The sequence below is a fragment of the Oncorhynchus mykiss genome, chromosome 7 (genome assembly GCF_013265735.2).
Source record: "Oncorhynchus mykiss isolate Arlee chromosome 7, USDA_OmykA_1.1, whole genome shotgun sequence".
Taxonomy (NCBI): Eukaryota; Metazoa; Chordata; class Actinopteri; order Salmoniformes; family Salmonidae; genus Oncorhynchus; species Oncorhynchus mykiss.
Window position 1 is genome coordinate 50,130,711 of NC_048571.1, and position 16,807 is coordinate 50,147,517.

The 16,807-nt window shown below is 42.3% G+C and overlaps 1 protein-coding gene across 1 annotated transcript in view; it reads left to right on the forward strand.

The window, feature by feature from the left end:
• LOC110527962 (succinate-CoA ligase GDP-forming subunit beta) overlaps positions 1 to 16,807 on the forward strand; it is a 130,088-nt gene that overhangs the window by 31,147 nt on the left and 82,134 nt on the right. The window contains exon 2 of the mRNA XM_021609613.2: positions 9,801 to 9,942. Coding sequence (XP_021465288.1) covers positions 9,801 to 9,942 — 142 coding nt within the window. The remainder of the gene's footprint in view (positions 1 to 9,800; positions 9,943 to 16,807) is intronic.

Here is a 16,807-nt window from a genome sequence, read left to right on the forward strand (position 1 = left end):
AAGCTGTTGATTGTAGCCTGTGGAATGTTATCCCACTTCTCTGAAGTTGCTTGATATTGGAACTGGAACACAATTTTGTGCACGTCTATTCAGAGCATCCCGAACATGCTCAATGGGTGACATGTCTGGTGAGAATGCAGGCCATGGAAGAACAGGAACATTTTCAGCTTCCAGAAATTGCTCACAGATCATTGCAACATGGGACCAAGTATTATCATGCTGAAACATGAGGTGATGGAGGGGGATGAATGCCGCGATAATGGGGCTCAGGATCTCATCACTGTATCTCTTTGCATTCAAATTGCCATTGATAACATGCAGTTGTGTTCGTTGTCCGTAGCTTATGCCTGCCCAACCCCACCTCCACCGCTGGGCACTCTATTCACAACGTTGACGTCAGCAAACCGCTCACCCACACGACACCATACACGTGGTCTGCTGTTGTGAGGCTTGGTTGGACGTACTGCCAAATTCTCTAAAACAACTTTGGAAGCTGCCCTAGGTGTAGAAATTAACATTTAAAAATGGCAACCGCACTGGTGGACATTCCTGCAGTCAGCATTCCAATTGCATGACCCCTCAAAACATGGGAAATCTGTGGTGTTGTGTTACAAAACTGCACATTTTAGAGAGAACCTTTATTGTCCCCAACACAAGGTGCACCTGTGTAATGTTCGTGCTGTTTTTAATCAGCTTCTTGATATTCCACACCTGTCAAAGGAGAAATGCTCACTAACAGGGATGTGAACAAATTTGTTCACAACATTTGAAAAAAAATAAGCTTTTTGTGAGTATGGAACATTTCTGGAATATGTTCTTTCAGCTCATGAAACATGGGACCAGTGCTTTACGTTTTTTATTGATATTTTTGTTCCATTCTGTATTTTAAGAAAAGTATAACATGTCTAAAGATCACTTTTCAACATTGCCTGGTACTGAGCGTTCTCACTACATGGAAAAACGTAATATTATAGGTCTTCCCTCATGCCCCTTTTCATGACTGTGCTAGCAGCCACGTGAGTTAGTGATAGCTAGCTAACGTTACCAACTGGAACATTTAGCTAGCCAAGACCAACAACGCAAACAGACCATACCACTACATATAGTGAGTGGAGTTACAAACAGACTATACTAAACAAGTCAAATGTCTTCCCTGTGGTGAAATGTTTTCTACACACACACAGCTATATGTAGCCTACTTGGACACCAAGCCCCCACATTTCCCTCTCTTCCACACTGAATAGCCTGAAGCTATAGCGCTCTTCTCGCATGCTCTATTTCCTATTTGGGATTATTGTGAACCGCATGTCAGGATTTTTGGTTACATGTACATTGAACAACAAAGCAGCTTTTCGTCACATTTTATTATTTCTGTATAACAAATAATTGACAATGAAGTTGGCTCTTTTACAATGGGCATCAGTGGGGAAGAATGTTTGTTTTCCCCAATTTGTGGGCGTGGTCAATTCCCCTCGACCAATAAAATTGCAGTACAATTTTTGCTCATACTTTGATGTGACGAAGACCAATGTTGATGGTCAGACAGGGAATAAGATGCCAGCAATGTAGAATTGTTTTCTTTGAAACAAAACCCTACATTTCCCAATTCAAGTTTCTCAATTCTGATTATCCAGAACTTAAATGATCCAATACTGTCTTCCAGTATAAAAAACATATAAGAAGCCCTAGTCACCGCTATATGGTTTTGTGTCAATGTTTATACATGTGAAGTTCCTCATCACTGCCTGGGTATATCAGATTGAGTAAAAACAGAGGCAAGAGCGCTACATGTGCTCACTGATGCATACCCGTTCAGGTTAAGTCTCTCCAGCTCTAATTTCCAGTAATAGAGTTATGGCCTTTCATGTTTTATGACTTTACTCAGTAACATCGGCTTTTTTTCATTTTCACAATGACAATGAATGAGACCTGGCTCCCGTAGTGCATTTTTTTTCTCCTTTTCTTCTGTTTCTAAGGCCTATTCATAAAAAATTGTCTGTGTAGGCCTACTTTCTCTTTTTCTACCTCAGTGGATAGATATTGTGTGTGTGTGTGTGTGCATTTGATCTATGTGAGGGGAGTAGTGTATGCATGTGATGTGTTTGTGCCCTAAGTGTGATTTTTCTTTTGCCTCTCACTCAAACCCGTGTCATTTTTGTCTTATGTTGCACCTACCCCATATTTTCCAGGAATATTCTTAACATGTTACTAAATATATCCTGAGTATTTTCAGATGTCATTATCAACAAAGTACAGTAAATGTAAAGCACATGAAATCAACCGTGTAATGTTTGGATTCAGTCTTCTCAGGTTGTCTTCAACTTTAGTCAAAAATGTTCCCATTATCTCCAAACTGTTCCCTTTTCAATTGCTACCATGCTTATGTATTTCATATTTCTTCTGTAAAATGCATTTCAATTTAGCCCTTTCCATATAGGCCAATTCCCATGAGTGTAGGGTTAATAGCACTGGGTAGGTAGTCTCCAGAGCGCTAATGAAGATAATTACTGTAGAACGAGTGTCTCTGGGGAGGGCAGCCTCCTGCCAGCCACTCCTTACTGCTATCTCTCTCCTGGTGCCGGCCTGCAGCGCATGCACGACTCCCCATGCTAGCTTCTCCGTCATGTGTGTACTTACCTAGCGTGCTAGATCGCTTGCTATCAACAGCCAATCCTGTACGGTCTGTGAGCTTTGATTAGTGCACAGCGATATCGCAGAGTATGTATAAAGTTAAGCTTTTCCCAAAGTAGGTCCCACACTGTCCCCGGTCCCTCGCCGCTGCTTGCATCGGCCAATGGTCCTCCCGCACGCTCCAATGTGCTCTGTGGGGCTTGGCCTTTAATCTTGAGTTAGTAATGACTTAACCTTGACTTCGCTGTGACTTTTCCATGACTTATAGCACTTTACTGCAAAAAGAGTCGAGCAGGAAATTAAATAAAATGAAAGAGAATCCTGTGAAAGTACATACTGTATGTGCCTGAAAATACTTTCAAAAGAGAATGGGAATGGCAAGCAAACTATGGAAATGCAATTTAAACGACAATCACTATGTTTTCTCTCTCGCTGGGGCTTCAAGAGTTCAAATGTTGGCACTGTAGTACTTCCTATGACAAATCACAAGCTAATCATGTGTCCCTGCATGTTGTCCCTTTTGTGGTGAAAGAAACACACAGAAATAACTGCATTTAGGCAGAGAAGAGGCAATGGGATAAAAGGGCTATTTGTGAGAGTGCCAGGGTAAAGCGTGGCTTTAGACTTTCCTTGGTATAACCGTGGTTATACAGACCGGTATGTGGATGTTAGTGTACTGGGGAATAAAGTGCTGTGGGGGTGTCTCACTCCTCTATTGTTTGGTGCAAGCTAACTGTCAGCGCCTGGAGGGACTTCGCCAGCCTCACTTCCTATTCAGCAGCTGTTATTTTGGGATCTTTTTCTCCCTCTTTGGTGGGAGAGACTAGCCATCCCTAATCGCTCTGAAGTGTGTTTTCTGCTCCCCCTCTCCAACTGTTCGCCAGGTACACGACAGCTGCTTTATTTATGCTGGTGTTTTTCAGGTTGCCTGGAATTAAAAGGAGTAACAAAGTCACTTTTTTTCTCCTCGGCAGACTTTGTCAGAGCTTGTCAGGTTAGATTTATTATTGAGCTCCGCTGGTTTTATTACCCCAAACTCATGCTAGCCTGTTAATGATCTACTCACAGATGTGAGAGTTCTCAAGGCGAAGTTGGATCTGAAATGTAACCCATTCCATCCTAAAGATGTCTCCTTTTTGTTGAGTCCTCAGAGACCCAACACCACTTCTCCTTTTACAATGTTATTATTTTAAGAGGCAGGTGTTATTCTGCTGAAACACTGTAGGCTAGTTCTTTCTGCGGACTTCATAACACTCAGCGTGGGCTGTGAATTACTAGGGAAGGTGCTGATACAATATGTATTGGGATTCTCACGATTCCATACTGTATGTATTGCAATTTGATACTGTGATTTAAAAAAAATGTATATTTGTATTTATTACGAGTCGATGTTCCAAACATATTGCTCACGACATGTCTGCTGCAGAGAGATGAGAGGGAATGAGAAAATTAGTTTTGATCGGTCATGGAAATTAAAGTGCTGGAAAATAAAAGTTCTCCTTACTTAAAATTAAGATGGAGGACAAGCTATAAAAAAAAGTTTTGGTGCAGGCACAGCCGACTACCTCCAAAATATATTGTGGTATTGTCAAAAATAATATTGCGATATCGTGTAAAAAAAAAATGATCCTGAATATGTTGCCTAACTGTATACATTATTTTTCTCCAACACGAGTGTGCACTTGTTATAAAATATGTGTATGTATTGAAGTTCAGGTGAGATATTATTTAGAATGCCACTCTCACATCTGAACTTCAACACACGCACCTACCACACACACACAGCCAGTGTTCAGAGTTTAGACTACATGGTGACTAAGAGGAGGGAAGTCCATGGAGTCCCAGAGAGAAACTCACACTTTGTGCCAATAAGTAAAGGACAGGGAACTTGTTTCTGTTTGCCTCATGGAGCTTTGGAACATGTTCCTCTAAAGTGAAGTCGACATGAGAGCGAGAATGCAGTGTGTTTAGCTTTTTAAACAAGGACATAGGCCAGACAGTCACAACACACAACTCACCCACTAACACGCAACACTGCCTCCACTCACTTATAACATGCAACACCTAACACTACTAGATGAGGAACAAACCATCAGACTGAATACTGGTTGTTACTGTGTTTCTAAAAAAGACCCCAGAGAAGTTTCACGAGAGGGTCAGCTCTGAGCTCAGTCTGTGGCTTTGAATAACTTAAGCGTGGTAGGACAACAGAAGGGTTTTGAATGGAAGCAGTGGACGCGAAAAGCAATTCATATTATATCTGGTGCCCTGCCATTGAACTGTTCTACTCCAGTGAGACAGACTGTCTGGCCATTATGACTGTATGATGGAGCCAGTGTGCCACTGCCATGGGGACTGATGTAATTTTGTTTCCCCCTAGAACTTCTCAGACACCCCCTTCAAAGAAAGAAAACAGGCCTACTTGTGGAAGACGATTCCTTCCAGGCAGAGCCACACGACCCGCATATGCCCCTCATTATTCAGTGATGTAAGGGAGACTAATCAGCATACTGTAGTAGGCCTAGACCGTTTCCTATTGACGCTGGGTGTTTCTGCTCTAATGAAGTCTCCACTGCGCCTTACCTGGAAGGGGGTAGCAGTGAACAATGCATGCAATACAATACCCCACCCCCCCCCCCCCCCCCCCCCCCCCCTGTGGTTTATATATCTTTCCACACTAAAAAGTTGGAATAATACTGTGAAATTCTGAATATGATAATAATGCTATTTTAGTTTATGAGCTGTTTGAAAAGACGGCCTGACATATCAGCCCTGGTGGGATGAAGTTTTGGCCTTCCATGGTAACATCACCATGTGGTAAATGAGTTAATAGACCAATAACAAAGAGTTTCAAACCTTTCTGCCAATAACAGCACATTTTCAGTTTCCCCCCTGACCACTCCCACCCAGACAGTCCTAGCAAAATTCTTGCTTTAGAAATTGCCCTTTTGCTAAGAAGATATTTTTGTTTATTTCTGACCATTTTTTTATTGAGTAAGGTACTTAATTGTTACACAGAAATGATTTGATAAAGAGTTAAAAATGGATGCATTGCACCTTTTTTTTAAATTCTTTAGAAAGTCGTTTGGTCTATGCACAATGTACTTATGAATGCACATTCTATTTTCATCATAAACTACTTCAAACTAATTGAATGGATGACTAGAAAGGTAGATTTGAACACATTGATTTAAATAAGTCTTACTGTGTGCTATTGTTGCACATTTTGGAGAATATTCAGAGGTGGAAACTTTCCATGGGAATTAACGGGAATATATGGGAATTAACGAGAATATATGCAAATTAATATTAATACCATTTAAATTTGATGTTTTTTTGCATTGGATATATTTACCATATCATATGGAGACAGTAGTAGACATAATTGCTAATTATTAAATCCTTCCAATAGAAAAAACAACAACTTTAGTTTAATTAAATAAGTTGACTCTTCAAATGGTATGATTTCACTGAACAAAAAAAGGGAATATTGAATGATCCCCCAATGATCCATCGCATCTCCCAAAAAAGATAGTCTAGAAACTAAAGGGGAAAGAGCCTCAGATCCACCAAGTCCCTTCCACCAGGTGGCTGATGAGATGTTGGCACGACTGCCATATTGGATATCCATCCCAAAGCCCTTGCTTGGAAGTGTACTTCGCCTGACTGCAAAGAACCTTGCCCTCATCCAGACCAAGGTGGCAAGACACGGTAGAGATGACACCGTAGGCCTTGTTGATCTCTGCACCAGACAGGATGCTCTTGCCAGCATACTTGGGGTCCAACATGTACGCTGCAGCGTGTATGTGCTTCAGGAAGAAGTCTTCACACATTTTGATGTTTTTCAGAACTGCAGTTTCCTCTGCTTGAAGCAACATTGAAAAACAAGGGCAGTACGGATTTCTTACATCTGCAAGCAGAGTCTGGTCATCAGACAGGATGGCATTGTCTCCCTCATTCCGTGCAATGGCTGTTGCTGTAGGTTTCAGGCTGCTTACCAGTCTCTCCCAAAATAAATCATCCAGGAGGGATCCTCTTGATGGGGATGTACATATCGGCAGACTGTGATATGGCCAATTCTTGGAGAGATTCCTTCCCCCCCCAGCAGATGACAACATGATGACAATACCACCCCAATGGGTGTTGCTGGGCAGCTTCAATGTGGTGCTCTTATTCTTCTCACTTTGCTTGGTGAGGTAGATTGCGGCTGTAACTTGATGACTCTTCACATGCCTAACCATTTCCTTGGCTCTCTTGTAGAGTGTATCCAATGTTTTCAGTGCCATGATGTCCTTGAAGCAGATTCAATGTATGAGCAGCACAGCCAATGGGTGTGATGTGAGGGTAAGACTCCTCCACTTTAGACCAAGCAGCCTTCATGGTCGCAGAATTGTCTGTCACTAGTGCAAATACCTTCTGTGGTCCAATGTCATTAATGACTGCCTTCAGCTCATCTGCAATGTAGAGACTGGTGTGTCTGTTGTCCCTTGTGTCTGTGCTCTTGTAGAATACTGGTTGAGGGGTGGAGATGATGTAGTTAATTATTCCTTGTACACAAACAATCGACCACCCATCAGAGATGATTGCAATACAGTCTGCTTTCTCTATGCTTTGCTTGACCTTCACTTGAACTCTGTTGAACTCTGCATCCATCAAATGAGTAGATAAAGCATGTCTGGTTGGAGGGGTGTATGCTGGGCGAAGAACATTCAGAAATCTCTTCCAATACACATTGCCTGTGAGCATAAGAGGTGAACCAGTTGCATAAACAGCTCGAGCAAGACATTCATCAGCATTTCTCTGACTACGTTCCTCCATTGAGTAAAAAAAAAACCTTCTGATTCCAGAAGGACCATGAGTTGTTGCTATCGATAAGGTGTCCGATTCATAATTTTCACCTCGAATAGAAGTAGAGGTACTTTTGTCGGAGGTTGCTTGTTGTGAGGGAACTTTATGCACTTGGTCAGATTCTGTATCTTTGTTACATTCTTCTCATATGTTTTGGCATAGTATTTGCAAATGTACACAGCTTTTCCTTCTACATTAGCTGCAGTGAAATGTCTCCACACATCAGATAGTGCCCTTGACATTTTCCTGTAAAGATTAGAGAAAAATGAGTAAAGAAACAACAAATAAAATTCCATGTACAGATAAATAGTTAAGCAGCTAAATGAAGCGTGTATGGAAACAGGTGAATTAACATTCCTCAGTTAGCAGGCTCAAACAAGCTAAAACCCACATGGTAGCAAAAACGAACTAGCAGAAATTGTTAACAAGTTAGAAATGATTTAAACAGATTTTGCTGTAGGCTACTATTTACTAGTTAACCCCACCCAGTATTGTAAGTTCAAACTTACCAGAAAGCATGTAGTCCTTGGCTCAGACAGTGTAGTTGGGTGGGCTCAATACCATATCATTACTGTGCAAGAGCTTGAGAATCAGCTGTACATGTGATGGAAGAGTGCACTGTGTATGCAGAGGGTTGCAATTCCATTGAATTGGGGATAGTTTAACCAAAATGTCCCACAAGACCTAGAATTGCCTTATGTTTATCCCACAAAAAGGTTCACCGTTATAAACTAACTAACTTTGAAGAATTTAAGCAAAATTCCCGGGCTTAATTTCCCTTGGTAAATTTCTGTGAATTTCCTGGAAAGTTTACGACCCTTTGCAACCCTACTGTGGGCTAAGTTATTGATGTTCACACTGTCATGCAGCTTACTGTAGATATGTGTTATAGGAAGTGTGCGTTTGACCTTGTTGCCTTGCTTCCCCTGTGAGGTTAAGCAGGGTCAGAGTTCCTCCCTTCAGTTGGTTGTGGATGCCGTCGAGATGGCCTAGTGCTCTCAGCCCGTCTCCTCTCTTCTCATGAATGATGGAGAGGCTCCCAGGAAGCTCTGTTTGAGAGTTAGTGCTTCGGCTTGGCCTTGTCAGACCCCTCGCACCACTAAGTCAGATGGCAGCAGCCCCTCCCCTTCCACTCCTCATCTGCATCAGCCTTCAGGCAACCCTTCCTTGTCAGGATTCATTTTTTAAAGGATGTCTGAAATATGGCTTGTTTGATCAGCCCCTCAGATTTTGTTACACTTGAGGAGGCCTTCATTATTCATCAGCGGGGCTGGTAGTGGATCACGACGGGATTACGCCTGCTGGAGTCACACACACGTTCTTAAGCAGGGATGGAATAAGAAAAGAGAAATTAATTATCATTTGCAAAATGCATTATCATGTGGCAAGTGACACTTTTTGTTTCTTGAAAGTACAATATCTTAAACTTGACTGCTGACAAGCAAAACATTTTGGGACTATCACCAGTGGACTAATGGAAATGTTTTGTTGTGCAAAATATAGTTTTGAAGTAGATTTTACTTTTAATTTTTGGAAATTCGGCACAGTTTAATATATATAATTTTTGTGGCATTTTGAATTTCCATTACGGCAATGGCTTTGTTTTCCTTAACAATGTTAGACTGACTGCAGTCAGGGTAATGTGCCCATCTGACAACACTGAGGGCGTTTAACCTTAACACAGGTGTCTCACAGTAAAACCTGTCTGTTTAATAGTGCCAACAGCTGGAGCTGACAGCCTAGCTGCATCTGCTGACTGAGAAAACAGTTTGAACACATCCTAGGCCTGTCTACCGGTCTCATTATGGGGGATGGAGAGCCAGGGAAAGGGGAGGCAGAAAGGGTGGAGAGATGGGAATGAATGCACTCTGGAGAACTGAACATAAGTAAGGCTTAATCAGACACACCTGCACTTCCGGTATGGTTATTTCTCTAACCGAGAGTCAGTCAAACCTTGATCAACGTTTGGGCATATTTATAATTCCTGAACATCACCAGATGTTGAAACGGCGGCTTGTGCAGTGCAAAGTAATTTATGCATGTAGGGCTAATTTGAAACAGAAATCTTAATCTGTCACTAAGGATACTCCTCACAGAAAACCTGTGCCTGTTTAGCCATATTCTTAGTAGTAGTAGTAGTAGTAGTACTTTCAGGGGAATAGAAAACCAAGGTTAATCTCTCATGGCCTCAACTGCTCCCTGATGTTGGATTCCTTCTAGCTTCCTAGTGTTTAGCTAATTATGTCTTCCGTTAAATATTTGGTTACTTTTAACAAAACATTTCAGCAATTCTCTCTCTGTCTCTCTCTCCCTCTCTGCAGTGTGCACGGGTGAGTTCCAGGCGATGGCTGAACCTGCAGGAGTATCAGAGCAAGAAGCTGATGCAGGAGAGTGGGGTTACAGTCCAGCGCTTCTACGTGGCTGACAATGCCCCCGACGCCCTGCAGGCTGCCAAGAGACTCGGTGAGTGGACATCACACACTTAGGCCTAGCCTACACTAAAACTGCAGTCTACTGCAACACTGGGTGTCATTCAGACTTAAACCATGACATTATGCTCTAGGGCTACACAGGGCCAAGGTTGCAGGAGTGGCATTAATCAAACATGGTATATTGTGTAAAGCAAACAAAATCTTTGTAGATTCCGGTGTCTCTATACTGCGGTTTGTTTGAGGAGCATCCTGACACTGTCGTCGCTCTATTACAGCTCTGTTTACGTAGCAATCCCCAGACAGCCAGACGTGCAAACTGCTGTGGTTAATCTTGGCTGAAGTGTTATCAAGTTTAATTGTGTGTGTGAGGTTTGTTTGGGAGCAGGGCCCATGTTCCTTGCGCTCAGTGATCATACAGGCTCAATTCTCGTCACCCCACTCAACCATACTAATTATTTTCACGCACGCACTCTCTCTTCAGATTCACTTTCACTTCTTCTCGCTCTCTCTCTCTGTCTGCCTTTCTGTATTAATAAGATTTTATTACACACACACACACACACACACACACGTTATTCTATCCTCGTGGGGACCTCAAATTAATTTCCATTCAAAATCCTATTTTCCCTAACCCTTACCATAGCCCTAATCTTATCTGAAACCCTAAACCTTACTCCTAAATGCCTAGAAGAACCAACCCACACACACACACACACACACACACACACTCATATTTTTAATTCAGTGTCCTTGCTGTGGACAGCCATCTCTAGCACATTGTTGTTGGCCAGTGAGATGTTGGGCACTAAGGGCCTGCCTGGGGAGTTCTCAGTGTCTTGGCGGTGATGCGAGCCAAGATAAACGTAGGAGGAGGTGGTGTAATATCTCTGTGACAGTCCCAGTTGTGCTCTCTTTCACTCAGCGTTGAGAGAAGGGGACATGCAGTTGGACGGGGCCCAGATATTGAGCCCTCAGCAGACCTCTACTCTGCCCAGACCCTTTGGCTGCTGTAATCTCTGCTTATCTCAACCAACACAATGGGCTTTGCTGCTGTCCTGTAGTGTCCATGTTCACTGCTCTATACTGTAGCTCTCTCTCTCTCTCTCTCTCTGTCGTCTCTGTCTCTGTCTCTCGTCTGTCTGTCCTTAACTTCTTGGTGACAGGGGGCAGTGATTTCACGTTCGGATGAAATGCATGCCCAAATTCAACTGCTTGCTACTCATCCCCAGAAGATAAGATATGCATATTATTAGTAGATTTGGATAGTAAACACTCTGAAGTTTCTAAAACTGTTTGAATCATGTCTGTGAGTATAACATATCTTATTTAGCAGGTGAAACCCAGAGGACAAACCATTCAGATTTTTTTTTTTGAGGTCACTCTTTTTTCAATGGGTTTCATTGGGAATCCAGATTTCTAAGGGACCTTCTTGCAGTTCCTATCGCTTCCACTGGATGTCACCAGTCTTTAAAAATTGGTTGAGGTTTTTCCTTTGTGTAATGAAGAAGTACGGCCATCTTGAACGAGGGTCACTTGAAGTGTACTGTTAGATAGAGGCGCTTGACCAGAAAGCATGCTACAGTTTGTATTCCTCCTGTATTGAACACCCCGTCTTCAATGTTATCGATTATTTACGTTAAAAAATACCTAAAGTTGTATTACAGAAGTAGTTTGTCAAAACATTTCAAAGTTTACAGGTAACTTTTGAGATATTTTGTAGTCACGTTGCGCAAGTTGTCACCAGTGTTTTTCTGGATCAAACGCGCCACATAAATGGACATTTTGGATATATATCGACGGAATTAATCGAACAAAAGGACCATTTGTGATGTTGATGGGACATATTGGAGTGCCAACAAAAGAAGCTCATCAAAGGTAAGGCATGAATTTTATTTTTTATTTCTGCGTCTTTGTTTACTATGGTGCTATCCTCAGATAATAGCATCGTTTGCTTTCGCCGAAAAGCCTTTTTGAAATCTGACATGTTGGCTGGATTCACAACAAGTGTAGCTTTAATTTGCATGTGTGATTTAATGAAAGTTAGATTTTTATAGTAATTTATTTGAATTTGGCGCTCTGCATTTTCCCTGGCTTTTGGCCAGGTGGGACGCCGTCCCACATATCCCAGAGAAGTTACCTTCTTGGGGCACCCATCCCGTTAGCGGGATCATTTTCGTCAACATCTGCTGAATTACAGAGCGCAAAATTTAAATTAAATTACTAAAAATATTTCATTTTTATGAAATCACAAGTGCAATATAGCAAAACACAGCGTAGCTTGTTAATCTACCTGGCGCGTCAGATTTCAAAAAAGCTTTACAGCGAAAGCAAACCAAGTGTTTATGTGAGGACATCTGTCTCAGCAGACAACATTATAAACAGCTAGCAGCAAAGTAGATTGGTCACGAAAGTCAGAAAAGCAACAAAATGAATCACTTACCTTTGATGATCTTTGGATCATTTGCACTCAAGACTCCCAGTTACACAATAAATGTTCCTTTTTGTTCGATAAAGATTCCTTTTTATATCCAAAAACCTCCATTTGGTTGGTGTGTTTTGTTCAGAAATCCACAGGCTCGTGCAGGTCATGACGGGCAGATGAAAATTCCAAATAGTATCCGTAAAGTTCGTAGAAACATGTCAATTTTTTTTAAATAATCAATACTCAGGTTGTTTTTACAATAAATAATCGATAATATTTCAACCGGACCGTAGCTTTTTCAATAGGAGAGCGAGAGAAAATATCTGCTCCAAGCTGTTGCCCATGCAAAACTCTGGGCACACACAGCCATCCACTGACGCGATGTGATCGTTCTCGCTCATTTTTCAGAATAAAAGGCTGAAACTATGTCTAAAGACTGTTCACACCATGTGGAAGCCATAAGGAAATGAATCTGGTTGATACCCCTTTAAATGGAGGGAAGGCATGCAATGGAACAGGGAGCTTACAAAATAAGAGTTCGATTTTCCTCAGGTTTTCACCTGCAATATCAGTTCTGTTAAACTCACAGACAATATTTTGACAGTTTTGGAAACTTTGGAGTGTTTTCTATCCTAACCTGACAATTATATGCATATTCTAGCTTCTGGGCCTGAGAAAAAGGCTGTTTTATTTGGGTACGTTTTTCATCAAAATACTGCCCCCTACACTCAACAGGTTAAGGCGTCAGCATGCTTTAGATCACATACTCCCTTTAAAAGACCTTCAATTGAAAAACAAGAAAAAAGCGGCAATAGTACTGTTTAGTACTATTTTTTGCTGAAGAGATCTTAGTCACGCAATTATTGGTGCAGTATTATTCAATGAAAAAATGTGCAAATGAGTCGTCTCTCATTGAATGACAACAAAGACCAATCCCTGGTGAAAGGTCATATGAGTGGATATGTGTGAGAGAAGCTTTCTCTTTAATTTGCTTATTTTAGTTGGAATATGTACTGAGCTGCTGTGCTCCCGGTAGACAGAGAGCCAGTCCGTCTCCAGACTCTGAGCCCAGTATCAGGGTCCCTCTGGAGAGGGGGAGGGGAGGGGGGGGGGGGGGGGGGGTACAGCAGCATCACTGGGAGTGGACGTGACCATGCGAAACTCAAATTCATTTTTCTCTCGTGCGCACACACACACACACACACACACACACTCTCACACTCTTTCTCACTCCCCAATATACTCCCCTCTGTCGGGCTCACTTACCCATAAAGCAGTGGACCTGACAGCTCAATTGGAGCTGTGGTATCTGGAGGTCCACTCCTGTACAGTAGAGCTGTGCTCTCGGAGGTGGATGGTGATGGATTTAGCCATTACCACTTAGGAGAAATAACGTAGGGGCTTTTCCGCTTAGATCTCCAGCAGCAACTGCTTTTAAAAGATTCAAGCAGCGGTTATGGCTTTCTGACGTTGTGTCATAACGATTGCCACATCCATGTTTTTGAGCGAGGTGGCCGGACATTTAGTAACACAAACACAGATGGGCCAACCATAACTAGCCAATCGGTCACGCAAAGTAGACACATTTATTGGGCACCTCACTGGGACTGCTGAGTACTGGGTGACTATAGCACCTCTCTCTCGTTTTCCAGAGGGCCACTCTGTGGGCCACTCTGTGTGACTGACTGACACTGACTCCTGCCTGCCTGCTCAGAGCTAATGACCCAGCAGTACCTGTCCCAAACACAATCCCCCTGCACCGTTCAGTAATCTTTCACTCAATGTGTGTTTACAGTCTCACACACACACGCACACACACACACCATGCCTCTCAACCACATCAACAATAAGATGGTGGCATTAGAGTATGCAGCAGTCGTGCGCTGATTAGGAAATGGAGTCTCGATAAATCAACCCCAGAGGAGTTTTTGACACTTCATCTAGCAATGCAGTGCCTCACAATGTGCTGTCGAAATATCCCTCTTTTGAAAACCTATAAGATTTTTGTGAATTTGAGAAGGGGCTGCCTATTTTTGGACATTTCTCAAACACACACACACACACACACACACACACACACACACACGTCCCCAGCAGCCAATGAGCGCATGATTATTTGAGCTACTTTGGATATCACAACCCTGTTGACAGATTCATCTGCTGTGTAAATCTTGATGTATTTTCACTCTAAATTCACTATAGTACTGTATTTGTCTTGCCCTGCGTGTCCGGGAGCCTTAATGCCTGCCAAGCTTTCTGTCCTCTGAGCAGTGATCAATGAACCAGAGATTAAAAAACTTTTGCTCTGATTTTTGTCTTTTCCACATGTTGAGCTTGTTTGATGAATGAGAGCAATGTATTTTTTACACACATGCACACACAGATGGCCACATTCTTTTTCTCACCGCAAATCACGTTTTGCTCCAGTTTCCATTCCATTCAATGTGCAGTTTAAGGATTTGTTTTCACATTCATGAAGGGTGCCTTCCTGCATATATTGTCCCACACAGCATACTGTATTATGAATCCAAAATGATTGGGACCCAATTTCTTAGAAGGCATACATGAATGTGGCATACTGTCTGTCTGTTATCCTACAGTCTTTATCATGCTGTCTCAATTGGCCCAGGTTGAGTTGGCTTGTGCGATCCTATAGGCTTTGTTTTCCTTATTAGCTCAAATTAGCTCAGCATACAGCCAGCCGTCTGTCATATCAGCACTACTGTCATATTTTCTTCATCCTGCCACCTGAAGTCTAGCCCCCAGGTGTTTGCTCTTTCTCTCGCTCTCCTCCTGTTCCTTCTTCTCCCCATCTCTTCTCTTTCTCTCCCTTTGTCTCTTTTTCCTCACTGGTTTCAGCTTCTCTCATTCTTTTTCTCCAATTTGACCCTTTTCTCCCTCCCCTGCTTCTTGGGTCATGTTGAACTTATTCAGAATAGACGAACCCGGTAGAATCTCAATTAGAAGAGGCAGGGATGTATTAATTAATTTCTCACAGATATGAATATTCAGTGTAAACAGTGCAGCTTTATGCACAGCAGTCATCTCTTGTTAGAGAGATAGTTTTGATATGTCAGTGCACAGCATAATATTGAGATGGCCTGACATTAGGCTCACCCTTTGAGGCAGGTATGTCAACACTCCTCCAATGATCTAACAAGAAACTCTTCTACTGTTTGCTTAATAGATTCCATGAAACATGTTTTTATTTATACCTCACCTGTGTAAAAGCTTTCAGAAAGCTGTGGTGAAGAACAGCACATGCATCAACCATTCATTGTACAGTGATCCATCCCTGATAGGCCTAATTCTTCTGCTCTTCAAACTTGACTCAGACAGGCACTTGATTTGGTCCCAGGCAGTGTGAAAGACTGAAATGTCTGAAATTATATAGAAAGAGTGTAGTGTCCCCTTAAGCCTTTGTTTTCAATCAGGGGGAAAGTGTGGCCATGATATTGTGTCTGCTGTAGAATCCGTTATGGCTCACATCACACATGCCTTGGGCCTACAACCTGTAAATTGAGTGAAGACTAATTTTATACCATGACCCATGATCTTCCCAGAAAAATAGCTGCTTACTGTATCGCTTTCAGTGTTCTGAGGTAACGCTATTTAGAGGAGTGGAAGGGGACAATAATGCAATCCTTGATACTTTATATGACAACTTACTAGTACAGCAGTCTGTGTGGTGTGATAGAGGTATGAGAAACAATGCCCTCTCTCTGAGTGAATGTTTTTTCTGTAACTAATGCATTCCACGATTTGAAGTGCTTCATGACTACTGTACCAAACGACAGCCATGCTCTCTACGACCAGGGTTTCACAATCAAATTGTATTTGTCACATGCACTGAATACAGCGGTGTAGACCTTACAGTGAAATGCTTACTTAACCAACAATGTAGTTTTAAGAGAGAAAAAAGTAAGTCAATGTGCGGGAGCACCGGTGTCGAGGTAATATGTACATGTAGGTAGAGTTATTGAAGTGACTGCATAGATGAAAAGAGAGTAGCAGCAGCATAGAAGAGGGGGGCTATTCAAATAGTCTGGGTAGCCATTTGATTAGCTTTTCAGGAGTCTTATGGCTTGGGGGTAGGAACTGTTTAGAAGCATGTTGGATCTAGACTTGGCGCTCCGGTACTGCTTGCCGTTCGAGAACAGTTTATGACTAGGGTGGCTGGAGTCTTTGATACTTTTTATGGCCTTCCTCTGACACCATCAGGTATAGAGGTCCTGGATGGCAGGAAGCTTGGCCCCGGCGATGTACTGGGCCGTACGCGCTACCCTCTGTAGTGTGTTGCGGTCGGAGGCTGAGCGGTTTTTATACCAGGCAGTGATGCAACCCGTCAGGAAGCTCTCGATGGTGCAGCTGTAAAACCTTTTGAGGATCTGAGGAACCATCCTAAATATTTTCTCCTGAGGGGGAATAGGTTTTTTCATGCCCTCATCATTATTGTCTTGGTGTGTTAGTTTGT